Source organism: Hippichthys cyanospilos, chromosome 6 (assembly GCF_059441005.1).
Source record: "Hippichthys cyanospilos isolate Australia breed blue-spotted pipefish chromosome 6, RoL_Hcya_1.0, whole genome shotgun sequence".
NCBI classification, from domain to species: domain Eukaryota; kingdom Metazoa; phylum Chordata; class Actinopteri; order Syngnathiformes; family Syngnathidae; genus Hippichthys; species Hippichthys cyanospilos.
Window position 1 is genome coordinate 8,640,001 of NC_142374.1, and position 15,058 is coordinate 8,655,058.

General features: G+C 44.4%; 1 protein-coding gene across 3 annotated transcripts in view; it reads left to right on the forward strand.

The window, feature by feature from the left end:
- dusp8a (dual specificity phosphatase 8a) overlaps positions 1 to 14,430 on the forward strand; it is a 42,851-nt gene extending 28,421 nt beyond the window's left edge. For 2 of the 3 annotated variants that reach the window (XM_088417913.1, XM_088417911.1), the window contains exons 4-7: positions 9,731 to 9,897; positions 10,352 to 10,511; positions 11,057 to 11,180; positions 11,424 to 14,430. In XM_088417913.1, the coding sequence (XP_088274039.1) occupies positions 9,731 to 9,897; positions 10,352 to 10,511; positions 11,057 to 11,180; positions 11,424 to 12,618 (1,646 nt within the window). In that variant the 3' untranslated portion in view covers positions 12,619 to 14,430. Of the gene's footprint in view, positions 1 to 4,136; positions 4,847 to 9,730; positions 9,898 to 10,351; positions 10,512 to 11,056; positions 11,181 to 11,423 lie in introns of those variants that run through there. The other variant, XM_088417914.1, reaches the window with a different exon arrangement.
- The last annotated feature ends 628 nt before the right edge of the window (positions 14,431 to 15,058 follow it).

The following is a 15,058-nucleotide window of genomic DNA, read 5'->3' on the forward strand; positions in this document are numbered from 1 at the left end:
TGGAGCTGCCTCATAGCAATACTTCTTGATAAGCAGACTGGCAGTAAATACTGAATTAGACATCAAGTGAGAGAGGTAAGATCAAGTTTTTCTTCCAGCTCATATTCTGGGTTTCAGAGTCATCAGGAACATGATGATCTGTCCATTGACCTTGTATCAATAACTTTTAGAAAAAGTACAATTGAATATTAACTATATTTCTGCTAGTTTTGCAGAAGATAAACTTTACTTCAAGAGAACAGTTGTGATGACGCTTACTCCACGAAATAAAATGTTGATTTACAGCATACTTTCACTACATTGCTCAAACTGTGGTGGCCAGTATTGAGTCTCATGCTTCATTCTATTCTTAAACACACGCTTACACGTGCACACACTACTTAATAGCTCCAAGTGGGATTTTGAATGATCTACAATTAATGGTTTCTGAGGCCCCCTTCCTACCATCTTTCCCCTCCTCTTGACATTGCATGTCTGTCACTGTGTTTAGGACCAAACAGATTGACTAAAAAGATTTATTTGCAGTTTGAAGTGATTTATTTGCAGTGAAAGTGCATCAATAATTGTGGATGCAGAGCTCCTCCGGAGGTTTAAGTAGAACACGGGGGCTCTGTTACATTACTGACTACAATATCTCATGAATGCGAACATGCAAATGAATTGACCATGTGTGCCCCATTTTATTATCTCACCTAACATATACCTGCCTGCTTCCATAGTCTTTCCATCCTCATTCTTCTCAAGATTTTCTCATGTTTGCTTTGTGTGGTTTCACCCTGTTAAATGACTCAAAATCATCCATATGTTCTCGACTGATGATATCTTCCCTTGCTTTATAAAGAAGTATGTTTTTAGTATACCTAAAACATGAAGCAAATCAAGTTATAGGGAAGAAGATTAGTCGGGACATGCTTTTTTGTTGCACCTCCAATGTCCCCTGCGGGATGACCAGATCAGCTATCACCCCCTTCACTCAATTGCCAATCTACCCATCCTCCCCTCCCAATACCTCCCCCTCATTCAATTTCTCCATCTCTCCCCCAGCAACTACCTCAGCCCCTTGGCATGGCAGCTGTGTCCTCCGGTAGGCATTACATCACCGTAAGAGCAGTCCTGTTACTGATCCCCTGACAACCAGCACCATCAACACACAAGCACACACATGCACACACGTAATTAGCATGCACATACAGACACTCGCTTGTGCACTGCCTTGTTGGTTGGGAAAAGTGTTGTCTACTTTACCGTAAACTGAGACACCTTTTATTTTGTTCCTCGCCAAACACAAACTCATCTACAGACACAAACCAACCAACAAACCCAATTAACGCACCCTGACCTCCCCAAACTGGAAAATGACATCGTCCCTTCCTATGCAATCCTGACAGATGAGCTATGGTGTGGGATTACACTCCTGTCACTGCCTGTTTTAGCAGGGATGGAAGAGGGAATATGTACTTCCTAAATATATTTAAGAATCAATATGCTAAAGCCTTGGTTATTTCTAGGGCTGGACTGCTGATTAAATCATATTATTGGCCGATATTTTCCAATTATTATAACCTTTGCCTTTTTATGCACTCTAGTCATTTACAGTAGTTGCATACAGGTATGTTTTAGCATACGGAAGTGCCGAAAGTGATGATGAAAGTGCCACTTATATTTGGCTGATGGAACGACGGACCAATGATTACAATTTCGGTACGGTTTCGAAAAGGACGAACCGACGATAACGGAATGTAATGTGCCCACCTCTGCATGTAATTAACCACTATTTGAAATGCATTGCAAGGAAAAAAAAAATACCTTCTTTTTCTCATTGTAATTTCTAAAATTACTCTGCTATCTAATAGTTTTGGTGTGACAGCATTTTGTTTTTTTTCCTAAAATCGACATCAGCCTAAAATAAATCCATATCGACCCGGAAATGTATTATTTCCCCCCAAAACTTTACGATTCATAATAAACTAACAATTTGAAATGTCATTCAAATGAAATGGAGACAGACAACGTGGTCTGACCAAAAGTAAATAAAGTAAATGAAAAGAGACATGAACATGTCGCTTCTCATGACTTTTTATCTAATTTGGTTTGTCATTTCTCTACATAACCCAAATCTTATATATGAATTTTATATTTCCATCCATGATTGATGTACAACAAACTGAAAAGGATTGAACAAAATGTTTCAATGGGTTGAGATCACTGTGTTTATGTGTTGTGCTTCTTAAGCCATTAGAGGAGGGGCTGCCCAGAATGACAGAACCACCTATTTCTGTCGACGCAGGGAACACACGTGCGGTCAATAAAATGGCCCGGCTGCCATTTGCTGTACTGTATCTCCCGCAGTAATCCTCTAATTATCACACCTGCTATTCTCAACCATGGTATCTTCGGTACTGCAACAGGTATAGGCACCAGCAGACCTGCTACCCATGTGAGGATAAGTGGCTATAGAAAATGGATGAATGTAGTTTGCTAGTTTTATTTTCATTAACATAAATGTCTTAATTTTCATGTCATTTTGCAGTTTTTTGTTATACAAATTGTAATGATTTTTTTTCTACAGCTGTAGCTTTGAAATCTGTTTTGATGTCCCATCATTTTAGCTACCACAATGCTATGTGCATACTCTATAGAATGGAATGGAGTTCTCAAATGGTCGCTTGTGTGTTGTTGTTGTTAATAGTTGGACATTAAACAGAGAAAACGAAAAGATCATCACAGCCGAGTTAACTTGCACTCCTTGTGGAAGGCACTTCTCACGTGTTTGTGATATTTGATGGCAGCCGACAAGCATGAGATCAGCATGCAGCCAGTCGTTTCCAGCTAGAGATCTTTTTTATGGGTTTATTTTCCTTTATCTTTGGCTATGACCTCATGTACTGAAGACCATCTGATTTGTGAAGCACAATATCTCAACTTGACGAATTGGCCGCACGTCACTAATACAACTTAGGCAAACGTGTGGTTGGGCAAAGTCTCCAGTTTGCCCTGCTATTCATGCCCGGGTTTTGGGGGGGATTATAACTGAAGGTCTCTAAAACACTCCAGATTCACGTCTGCGTGTAGTAGTCATAAACCGGAGATTTATATCATTACTCCCCTTTTTCCCGCCAAAGACGCAGACGCCAGTGATGATAAGGAACGAAAGTACTTTCTGATTGGACAGAATTTAATGACACTACTGCCACCTACCAGCTTGGCATGTTTGCAGTAGAATAAAACTGCACTATGTGAATACTTGTAGCAGCCATTTATTTATTTATTTATTTCCCCCCGATAAACAGCCACGTGGGCGGATTTTGTATTTATTTATTTATTTTACACTCTTTATGCATGTTTAAATAGCCCTGGTTAAGTGTAGACAAGAGCTTAATGTTGAAGAAAAAACTTTTATGAAATTTTTTAGGACATTCATAAAGTACGTAACATTCAGTTTTCTATTGAGTCTTCCCAAGCAGTCATGTAATGTCATTTGGTGACACCCCCCCCCCCCCCCCATACACACACAAACACACACACACGCACGTGCACACGCACGCACACACACACACACACACACACACACACACATAGCTGAACTTGCGGGCTAAATATTTGTCATTCCATAGTAAAGTAGCAAGCGTCGGTGGCCTGTCACATGGAGGATGTCTGCACACCACAAGCTTGTTCTGTTTTCACCTCCTGGCTACTTCTCTTTTGTCTACATTGGTTCCTTTTTCCATCCTCTACTCTAACATTTTCTTCTCTCCATTTTCATTCTGAAAGACAAACCTACACTGAACAAGACAATGGTTTAATCACAGGCAGGCAGTACAGTGAGGCCACACTCATTCACCCACTCTCACACTAGACATTCTTCCCCTTAAAAGATACCCAGTTATGTTAAAAGATTGTAAATCATGTAAGTTTTAAAGATTAGTACCACTTGAAAAACTAGTTAAAATGGCCCACATAAAGCTCTGCATTTGTATTCCGTATGAAGTCATATAGTCATGTTTAGCTGCTGAAGTACCTGCTAGCCTCTAACCTTCCCCTGTAGAGGCCAGTTCTGAAGCTCGGTCCCTGAGGTGGCCGCATATTTGTTGGCTGACTAAGGAATGTGGTTACATGCCTTGGACATTAGCTATGACGGAGCTCTGGCTCCTCTGGAGAGGGAGGATACGAGGGGAGGTAGCCGAGAAGCAGAGAGGGCAGGCTCTGGCCTCCCGGCAAATGAGCTCATTCACCCTCCGAGCTTGAAGAGATCGAGTGGGGGCGTCATCCTTTATCCCACAGCGAGGAGGGAGACAGTGGGAGGAGTTTACTCCAGCGAGAGAGCGAATGGGAGATGCGGAGAGTGGAGCAGCACAACAATAGTGGGTTGCTCTTCTTGCTGTGGACTCACTGAGAAAGAGAGAGCCTTCACTAAGATACAGAAGCTCTCAGACCAGCTGCAGGGTAGAAAACAGCTGGCACATTTGACCTGGAAAAAACAGCTTGTTTTGTGCTCTGTGGCTACCCTTCTCCACAAAACCACAGAATTGCGAAATATTTACCTAAGAGCATTTCTGGGATTTTTGCATTCACATTGGATTCTGCCCACATGTGGACTTGTTTTGGGGCTTTTTGAGTTACAGCACCACAGAATTCTCAACTCCATCGGTTATTTACTAAGGACTTTTTTCATTTGAGACTTGCAAGGGCTTGCTCCATCTCTGAAAAAAACGGATTGTGTTCTCGGGGATGCCACTTGATGTGGTGATATCCCCTGCAGAAGATAGTTTTTGGCCAGACCTGCAGGACACAGACATGAGGCTGAAGATCAGGGTTCGCAGAATGAAGGAGGGCCGAGAGCTACGAGGTATGTATCCACCTGGACACTCAATGGCAAGTGATGTGTAAGTATGTGTGTGTTTGATTTTGAGGATTTGAACAAGGACCTACGTGTGCCAATCCAACGTTATGTAAAATGAATGTTTTGTTGTAATGGTGACGCATGTGTGCTGGTAGCATGTTACTGTGGAGAATCTAAAGGTACATGCAAAGTGCAAGTGTGGACTGGAAGTGGACATTAAGGAAGTGTAGGGATCCCACGATATACTGGTAACAGACAGAGGATATTCATTGAGCGGATCCTGCTAAACTTACCATTAGTTTCTCTCATCTTTTATCACACTGTTTGGAGACGTAATAGGAAGGCGGATTAGGAGGGTGACATCATGAAGATGAAATACAATGAAAAGTAAGAGAAAGAGGATTTGGGTGAGAGAATGAGAGCTGTGACCCACAGTATGACATAGTGCTCATGCTCTCACAGCCTGCAGTCATTGAGATGTAAAACTGTCACAAAAGCGCCATTCTCTTTCGTCTTGGCTTTTCTTGCTCTCCTACTCAGAGCTCACACTCTGCTTCTTTTCAGAATGTATGTGGAGATTATGTTATCATTGTGTGTGGTTTGCACTGCAGGTGTCAAAGACAACACTCTTTCACACAGGCGTGAGGCAATACATTTATACTGAACAAAGTCCACGCAGCCATTCGTTCACCCCGTGCACATGTCACATGTATATTTTTCTGACAAGATATTCTATATAGGGCGTTTGCAAAGCACCCGCTACTTTTTGTGCTTACAAATGTGTTTACTCCGCAGTTCCTTTTACATGCAGGCTTGGCTGCTGGAGTTGACAAGCTTGTTTTCTCAGAAAGTGTACAATTAGAAGGTTATTTTAGGACATTCAACACATTCTTCAGGCTGCTAGAGGCCGTTTTTGTTACAGAAGAATACGCATCATTCTATATGACATGAACAACATTCATAAAGTGACGTATCGTTGCTATCTGTACTAAGATAGAGGAACAATGGCAGTTTATCCATTAGACAGGATGCCATTTTAATCACACAGTCAAACGGTCCTCAACATGACGCCTGTTTAAAAAGATGACATCACCCTCTTGTCTCATCTTTGCATTGTCAATCTTGTCTGTTTTGACACAATTGGTCATCAGCCACCCCCCGCCCCTAAACATGCACACACACTCTCAACCCTTCCTTTCTCCAGGCTGCAATTCAGCCTTTGTGGTGCTGAGTGGGACATGTGTGCAATGATGTCATGTTTTTGGGGGGGCGGGGGTTCACATTCAAATGCTAATGTACCCTCGTCAGGCTGATGGGACAGCTGGAGGTGCACCCAGGATGGCGTCATGTCCCCACCGATATGAACCGAAGGGGAGAGCATTGGGGGGGGGCGGCCATTCATGCAGATCAATGCCCGTGGGGGGGGGGGGGGGGGGGGGTTGTGTGCGCTTGCGTTTGTTGGGGAAATCACCAAAGCTACACACTTTAGCGGAGCTTGAGCACAGAGAGGAGAGTGAGTTGGGTCGTATTGATAAAGCGGTCAATTGTACCAATAGGAATTATGATGCAACAGAAGAGCTCCCATTAACCATAAATGCCACATGGTGTGCTCCTCTGTTCAAAATGGTCTGCTGGTTCCACTCAGGCATTCATCGTTCAACTCTCTGCATCGATTCACACAAGCGCACCAAGCGTGATCCAAACATCTGCTACTGATCCCAGATAGTAAGATTGAATTTGCGTTTGTTATAAGAAATGAAGGATGAAGAAAAGTAGCCAAGAGGCCCAGAGTGCTACACTCTGACAGGGAAGAGGGGGAGTTAGTAAGCAGTTGCATAAGTGATGAATTGGGCAGAGGGAAACGGAAAAAGGAAGTCACCACTGGAGAGCGCTGCCGATGGCGACACAGTGCCCTCTTTCCCGGATCTGTCTTTGCATTTTGGAGCTAGTGGGTTCACGGATCGGTTTGTCACGTCCCGTTTATTTTCCAGATGCAAAACGCTGCCCTCCCTACACAAAGACCTCGTTTTGTATTTTTCCACTCACTGCAGCCTAGAATCCTCAAAACATTGAAATGATAGCACGCAATCTGTTGGAAAGATGACGGCAGTTCTTGATTGTGGCTCACACAAATACGTGCAGCCATTTGTGCTCATGTGTAAAGTATCAGCATGTCACGCTCGACTGATTAGCACACCGCACTGAAGATGAACTCATCCTTCCCAGTTGACATTCTGATGTCATGTTCAGAGACAGCTGGCTTGGAGTGTGTCACAGGGTATTTTCAATGACTTCATTGTGAGTCCTCACTAGTGTTTGAGTTATGCACAGAGATTGGAATGGGTCGCCGTTTTCTTTTCTGGAGAATGTGAGGTCATGTCTCTATTCAGTCTTGTTTTCGTCCTTCGGCTCTTTTGACTCTGGCCTAGTATGTGTAAAATAGCATCCCGACAACATACGGGGGGAAGACCACGAGCAAATCGTCTGCACCGTCCTTCCTTGTTGTCATGACAACTTAAAAAGGGAGTTGGTCAGGTGAGCCACCGCTGCCTGCAAGGCAGGTGTCCGCAATTGTATTGGCTCTTTAAAACAACACTTGGCCCAGGTCTCTTATCTCTCACTTGAGCCGCTTCATTCCAGTAACTGTCACTCATTCCTTGAGTCACACACCGGCCTAACGTGTTCCCTGTGCTTTCCCATTTATTAACTATTATCCGCCTCAAGGAAGGGTGTGGCTATTTTGCTACCTGCTATCAACTGAAAATGACATCACAGTTGCTCAAAGCTCAGGTAACAACCGATCCTGGCTAATCAACTTGACCAAACTCATTAAAGAGGTGAGCTGTCACAAGCTGAACCGTGATTGGTCATTACCTGACCCCAGAACATCTGCGACGTCATTTTCAGTCGACAGCGATTTACTAAATAGCTGCCTCTTGAGGTGGATGAAACGTGGATTTTAGTTCTGGTCCACAAAAACAACATTACGGGGAAACCCAACTTATTTAGCCCTTTTCAGCTGTAAAAAGTTCATATTTTGACCAACCCCAGAAAACAGGTGACCCATAACCTTGAGCACATGGGGTCATTTTCACTCGACAGCATGTGGAAAAATATGATTTTAAAGGTATTGAATTCATGTAAAAAAATGAAGTAGTTCCTGATCATTGACAAAATATTAACTTTTGATCGCTGGAAAATACCAGGTTTGGTTTCCCTTTAATCAGAATAGTGTTTAGGTGAGTGGGGCTGCATAGAACATATTTTAAAGACACATTTTGACAAGACTCTAATGGCAAGTATATTTTTAGAAGAGTCTGCCTATTCATGTTGTCACTTCCCCTCTCTTACACTTTCTCCCCACACATACAGTTGAGCAAACATACAGTGTCTACAGTGTAATGTCCTGTCTTGTGTACTTCTAACAAACGCTCTAACAATGTTCTCATGTAGAAAGGGAAATGCTTGCCGTGTGACATGAGCCTTTTCCTGTTGTTTATGCTGCCTCCAGGAACATACCGCTTCCTCGGTTCAATGCACTCAAGAGCCTTTGCTATATACAGCGGCGGTCCAGGAAGAAACCCTGTCACAGAACCACCTTCCTCATCCATGTTATCATTTTCAGATACACCACCCATAGAACAAGAGTTATCTTATCATTTGTTCCGCGTTAATTCATACCCTCGTTTGTGCAAGGAGAAGCACTGATGTCATCTCTCCGTCAGTTGCCAAAAAAAGCAGGAGACTGACGGGAATCCACATTGCACCTAAAGACACAATGCTCCCCCATGTTATATGATATATATTGAAAATAAAATAATAATAAAAGCCATTGGTTATAATAGTTGCCGATCCCGGTCCTTCTTCAGATGCTGTGTTCTATTTCTCAATGTTTCGCCACATTTGGATTCTTTCATCTTCCCTGCATGCTTGCCAAGTTCACAATAAGCGTTGTTGACACTGTGCTTAGAATGTAGGCAGCTGGGTATGCTTCTCAACCAGCGCCCTCCGCTGTGCTACTTGTGCTACTTTTCTTTTTCTTTTTTTGTGATGTCATGTCTCACTCACTCTCACTCAATGGACGCATGTGTTTGTCCCGGATTGGGTCAGGCCAGGCTGAACCTAGATTGGGTTCTAATCTCTTCTCTGAGGCTTGAGAGTTCCTTAGTAGCATTCCCTTCTTTTCTCTGCAGTCGTCTGAGAGGTCATTACCCACACCACTTCACCCCCATCTCCTCCCCTTGGCCCCCACCCTGTAGTTATACAACCACAGTGCTGCAGAGTAATGATGAGTGTGTGTTGGAAAGGGATGGTGTCTCGCACAGAGCCATTGTGAGTCACTGAAAGTGAAAAGTGAGTGTGGCGCTAAAGATTATGTGATGATCTTTTTACAGTGCAACAATTTGTTCAAGTGTGTTTGTGTGTTTTTGGCGTGTGTCATGCTGTGCGCTTGTCAGGGGAATGTTTGTGGGCCTCTGTCCTGGCCGTGCACCTGTGGCCTCTCTCATTCCCCCAGCCTGACGCAATGCTCTTCTACAGGACATGAGCTCATGCAGGAAACCGAGACACACACACATACACACACACACGCATGCCAAAAGTGGAACCGCCTGCCTCTTAAAGGGCCAAACACGCACATTCCTGGCCACCCTGCAGTTAACCTCACACTGAAGAACAAGAGAGCCTCTTCTTTGCTCCTGTTGCACCAGGCAGGACCCAGACATTTAGCCCAGGGTCACCTCTGAAAGTCTAGAAGGTGTTCACTCTGCTAATGGTGCAAGATTTTTTTTCTCTTTACTCACGAGACCTTGCATAAATCCCCTTATGTTGAATGACTTCAGTGCTGAAAACAATTAGAGTAATGGAAGCGTTCTCATTGTGTGTCTGCAGGAGGCTTTGCTGCCTTCTCCTCCTGCTTCCCCGGCCTCTGTGAAGGGAAGCCAGCCACTGCACTCCCTATGAGCTTGTCTCAGCCCTGCTTGCCTGTGGTTAATGTGGGGCCCACGCGCATCCTGCCGCACCTGTACCTGGGTTCCCAGAAAGATGTTCTCAATAAGGTTTGTTGTATACTAAATTGTTATGCAGAAAATCCGTTGCGCATTAGTCAACTGAGGGTACAGATTAGTAAACCGAGGGAGCAGATTAGTTAACTGAGGGTAGATATTAGTTAACAGAGGGCACAGATTAGTAAAATGGAACAGATTAGTCAAATGAGGGAACTGATTAGCAAACAATCATTTTCTTCTCACACCCTGGTACCAAAGGGTATCTGTTGAAATCTTACTTTGAAAAAAATCACTCTTGTCAAAATTCCAGCTCATGTGGGGTTATGTTTTGTCTCTTTGAGGAGTGAAGTCCTAAATTTTCGTAATCTAAAAGCTGTCTTGAGAAATTAACCAAACTACCTAAATAAAACGCAAGTCATTAAAATAATCATTGCAGCACTATGTTTAACACTGTTTCCTGGAGGAAAAAAGACTTGGCTCTAATATTCTCCTCATATTTCTGCAGGATCTGATGTCTCAGAATGGTATAACATATGTACTTAATGCCAGCAACACCTGCCCCAAGCCAGACTTCATCAGCGAGAGCCACTTCATGCGCATCCCAGTTAACGACAACTACTGTGAGAAATTGCTTCCTTGGCTGGACAAAACAAATGAATTCATTGGTAAGATGGAAGAAGATGCAGCTATTAGATTAGTAACGTATACAATTATTTGCCTCGTTGTTTAAAAAATATTAATAATTAATTGTTTTTTTTAATGTTGTATCAGGGTTCGGTGGAGCAGTGGTTAGCACGTCCGCCTAATAGTTACACAAACGCCTGTGTTTTCCGAAGTTGCTGATTAAACCAATTGTAGCGTTACCACTAAAATTTTGGTTTCAACGTTTAATAAATCAGACCCAGAAGTACAGCAAAGTTTTGTTTTGTTTTTTTTTTAAACCAAAAATGTTTTGTTGTGGATGGGAGTAGTAGTACTAGAGAAAAACTGCCATACGGTATGCACCATTGTCCCCGCTGATAAAGGTTGAGGTCTTCTAATACAGCAAACAATAGCGTCAGGTAAAAAACTTCCGTTCAGGAGACCTTTTGTCCTCTTCCAGGAAATGTCAGCTTTCTCACAATAGAGGCTGATTGTCAAGCAACTTTGTGCCGCTGCTATTGTGTGCATTTGTGTGGACTGAGCCCTACCTGTTCATTTCCTCCAACAGACAAAGCCAAGGTGTCAAACTGCAGAGTCATTGTGCATTGCTTGGCTGGAATCTCACGTTCGGCGACCATCGCCATCGCATACATCATGAAGACAATGGGCCTGTCATCAGATGATGCCTACAGGTATACTCACTCCTCCCACCCAGTCCAGCTAAGGTGACAGGCATATTCAAAAGGCAACAGAATTTTGCAGCAAATGTGCCGACTGTGCAAAACGCGTGGATGCTGCCTGTACACAAGGCTGTACGTTTTCATTTTCGGTTTTGCAAAGTGCAGTGAAAGCATTAAAACTTTCAACAACCATCTCTTTTGACTTCTGGAAAAGTCGTGCATTTGTCTTCTCTAATCCCATCTTGCATCCAACAGGTTTGTAAAGGATCGAAGACCCTCCATATCCCCCAACTTTAACTTTCTGGGCCAACTACTGGAGTTTGAGAAAGGCTTACAACTACTCCAAGCGTTGACTTCAAGCTCCGATGACAAGATTCTTGAAGGCCACTCAAAGCCAAATTTTGATCTTAATGGTGTCAGCACATGTTTTGAGATGAACGGTCACCATAGTCACTATGAGTCATCTGTGGCAGAGCCACAAAACCCACCCGAGCCCAAGGTACCTTCGCCCATTTCCCTCCAGCAAGGCTTCAACGGCTTGCACCTCTCCGCAGAGAGGATCATGGACACGAATCGTCTGAAACGCTCCTTCTCGCTGGACATTAAATCCGTGTACTCCCCCGACAGTCCGCACTCTGCTGCCACGGCACCGACGCACTCTGAAGACGTTCCCAAGCTGTGCAAACTGGACAGCCCGGAATCAGCCACCTCCAATGGCGTCTGCTCTCAGTCTCCCATCCTGGACAGTCCCTGCTCATCCGACTCCCCGTTCCCCTCGCCAGGCAGCGCGGGAAGTGTCGGCGCTTTGGGGCACGGAGCAAGCGAAGGGGTTCATCGACCGGGTTCTTCGGCCCCCAGACCCAGACGGAAAGCCAAGCATAGCTCTGGCAGTTCGCCGGTCCACTTCCAACAACTTCCGCCGCAGTCCCTCAGCTTATCTCTCGACCACAAGGACGAGAACTTAAAGGGGTCCCTGCTTCTGGCCCTGCCCTCGCTGCCCTCCATGGGATCCGGAGCCATGTGGACCAAACACAGAGACACTGTCCAGGCCACGACCCCCGTTACTCCCGTGACCCCCACCGCCGATGCCCCCTGGCACTTTGGGGCCGAGGAAGGGGGCGAGATGGAGCTGGGGGGCGGCGGCGAGGGCGGAGGAACCGAGTCGTCCGTGAGATTCGGGAGCAGCTCGGCATACGTGGCGTTCGGTTGCAGCGAGAGCGTGCGGTTACGAGACAAACCTTCGAAGGAGAAGCCCCCGATGCCGCAGCGAGAAAAGCGGGACGAGCGAGCCAACAACAGCGGCTCGGCTACGGAGAAGCAGTTTAAGCGTCGCAGCTGTCAGATGGAGTTTGAGGAGGGCATCTCGGAGACGAGATCCCGGGAAGAACTGGGCAAGATTGGGAAACAGTCGAGTTTCTCGGGTAGCCTTGAGATCATTGAGGTATCCTGACAGAAAACAGACATCAACATCACTGGAGGCACAAAGAGACCTCTTTAGAAGGACTATGTCTACAGACTCCAACTGCGAGGTGGCCAAAGTTTTGGATGGAGACCTTGTGCCGCTTACCCAAACACAGCTCTCTGAACTCTCACGGCAGTAAAGGGTAGACTGTTTGGACTGACCTTCTGCCGTCAAAGGGCCCAGTGCCTGTGTTATGTTGCATCCTTTCGTAGAATAACTTTTGACATGGAGAATGGACTCCAACCATCCGCCTGTGGTCAAGTGTGAAATAGCTGCCGTGGTTATACGACTCGTGATCTGCGACCAAGCGTCCCGCGTTAACCCAAAGCATCAAACAACAGCCTCAAAACCTCATATGCTTTTGTCCACTTCAGCCTACTTGCAACATCCTCCACACGAGCGGGTGCCCCCGCAGCACGAGGCGCGCGCAGACGCCACTCCTGGATGCTGCCAAAACAATGACAGGGCCTCCGCCGGCGACCCCAAAGCACAGTGACGCCGGCTCCTTCACTTCCAGTCTTAGCGGCGTCACGGGACTGAGGTTTCAGGTCACGGGCCACGGGCCACCCTGCCATTGCTCCTCGTCACTACTCGCTGAGAGCATGCGTCACGAAAGGTCGGCCACAGAAAAGACAAATAACTATCTATGTATACAATAGAAATATACTGTATATGTATAGTGAAGGACAAAAGGACTTTTAATTTATTGTTCATTCTGGTAATGAGATATAATGTTTTGTGGATTGATTTCCTTTTTCTTTTGTCCAATTATTATTATTTGCTGTATGGTATTTATGAACACCTACAACTACATAGATTCATCGGATTCAAGCAAGCAATATGCGCTGCTCCTTCTATGGGGGGGGAGAGTGACGTATGACTTGGAAATGCACTTTTCCGCTTTCTTGTAACCCAAGTTCTATTGTGGGACGGCGCAGATGAAAGTCGTGACATCTTAAAGGAACGGCGGCCCAAGTCTGTGATTATGGCTTTAACACGTGAACATTTTGCGCATGATATTGGGGGGCATGCATACCAACAACTTTATGCAACATTCGCACAGTTTTTGATAAACCAGTCACCCTCTCAAAGCCAGTCCCGGTGTTTCCCACCAAAGCTGAATTGAACACAAACACACACCCTACACTGTATGCACTTATTCCTACACAGGTAAAAACCGGCCCGTGCACGCACACTCGTACACATACAATCTTTTTTTCTTTCTTTCTCAGGGGATCTTTCAGTGAGCCAAGCCCAGCACATCAGCACAAAACATGGAAGTCTCTTTGACATCTATCGCTCTTATTTCCCCTCATGCTTTGATTTCAAACCCTTAAGAATGAAAACGTGGCTTTCCTGGTGCAAGATGCTTATTTATTCATCGTGTAAACGTGTTGTCTTTTGACCCCTTTGACTAGCATTTGACCTTGTGCTGCTACAACTTTGATAGATTCCTTTTGTTCACCCGAGGCTCAATCAAGCTCCTAAATCCCTCATCCATGTTGTTTTTAAAATTGTTGTTAGCATTATTTATGATATGTAACAAATACGATGCAGGCTGTCCCATTTTGCTAAATCTGTTGTTATTGAATTATTATTATTGGTATTCTTGTTATTATTAAGTTGTAAATAGCCAGACGTGGAAGAACACTGATGAGTTTTTAAAGGAAAATCCTGATACCTAGGCTGCTTGATGCTAAAAAAAAAAAAAAAATACCTCAGGTTATATTGAAAGGCTTTTCCTTCCCCTGTACATGTTTTGTGGAAATGAGACAAAAATACAGACATGACAAATTGAAACTCTCCTCTGCTTCTGCTTTTTTCTTCTTCTAGCCATTTCTGGTTGTGAAGGGGAATTCCAATGATATGTTTGCACACTGCTTGATGACATCTGGAGGCCTGGAGTCTTGCTATTGATTTTGTGTTTAACTAACTCAAATCTGACCATAAACAAAGACTTCATTGATTGATTTTTTTTTTCTTTTTTCCTTCCTTTCCCTGCGATTGCGGTCACGTCACATGCTTTTCTATCTTGAATGGTAAATGGTATTTCACTTACAACACAAGTTCCTCAAAGCTATTTACAATGATCACTCATCTGCCTTCTGATGACACAGCATCAGGAGCAATCTGGGGGGCGGAATCTTGCCCAAGGAGACTTCATGATAGTCACCATGGCCGGGAATCAAACCTAAAATCTCTGGCTTAAGAAACAGCCGCTTTCTCAGTGATCTCCGCTGCCCTCTTGAAGGATATGGTGAATTATTTAAGAGCGTTATCAACTCAAATACAAATCCACTCAAACTCAAATTCAAATCCAATGAAGGGGGAAATTAGGACATTTTTGTTTTATAGTCTAAATTTTTATATCGTGAAATGACATGGACGGCAGAAGCTCCAGCCTCCTCTCTGTGATTTAAAAGTTCAA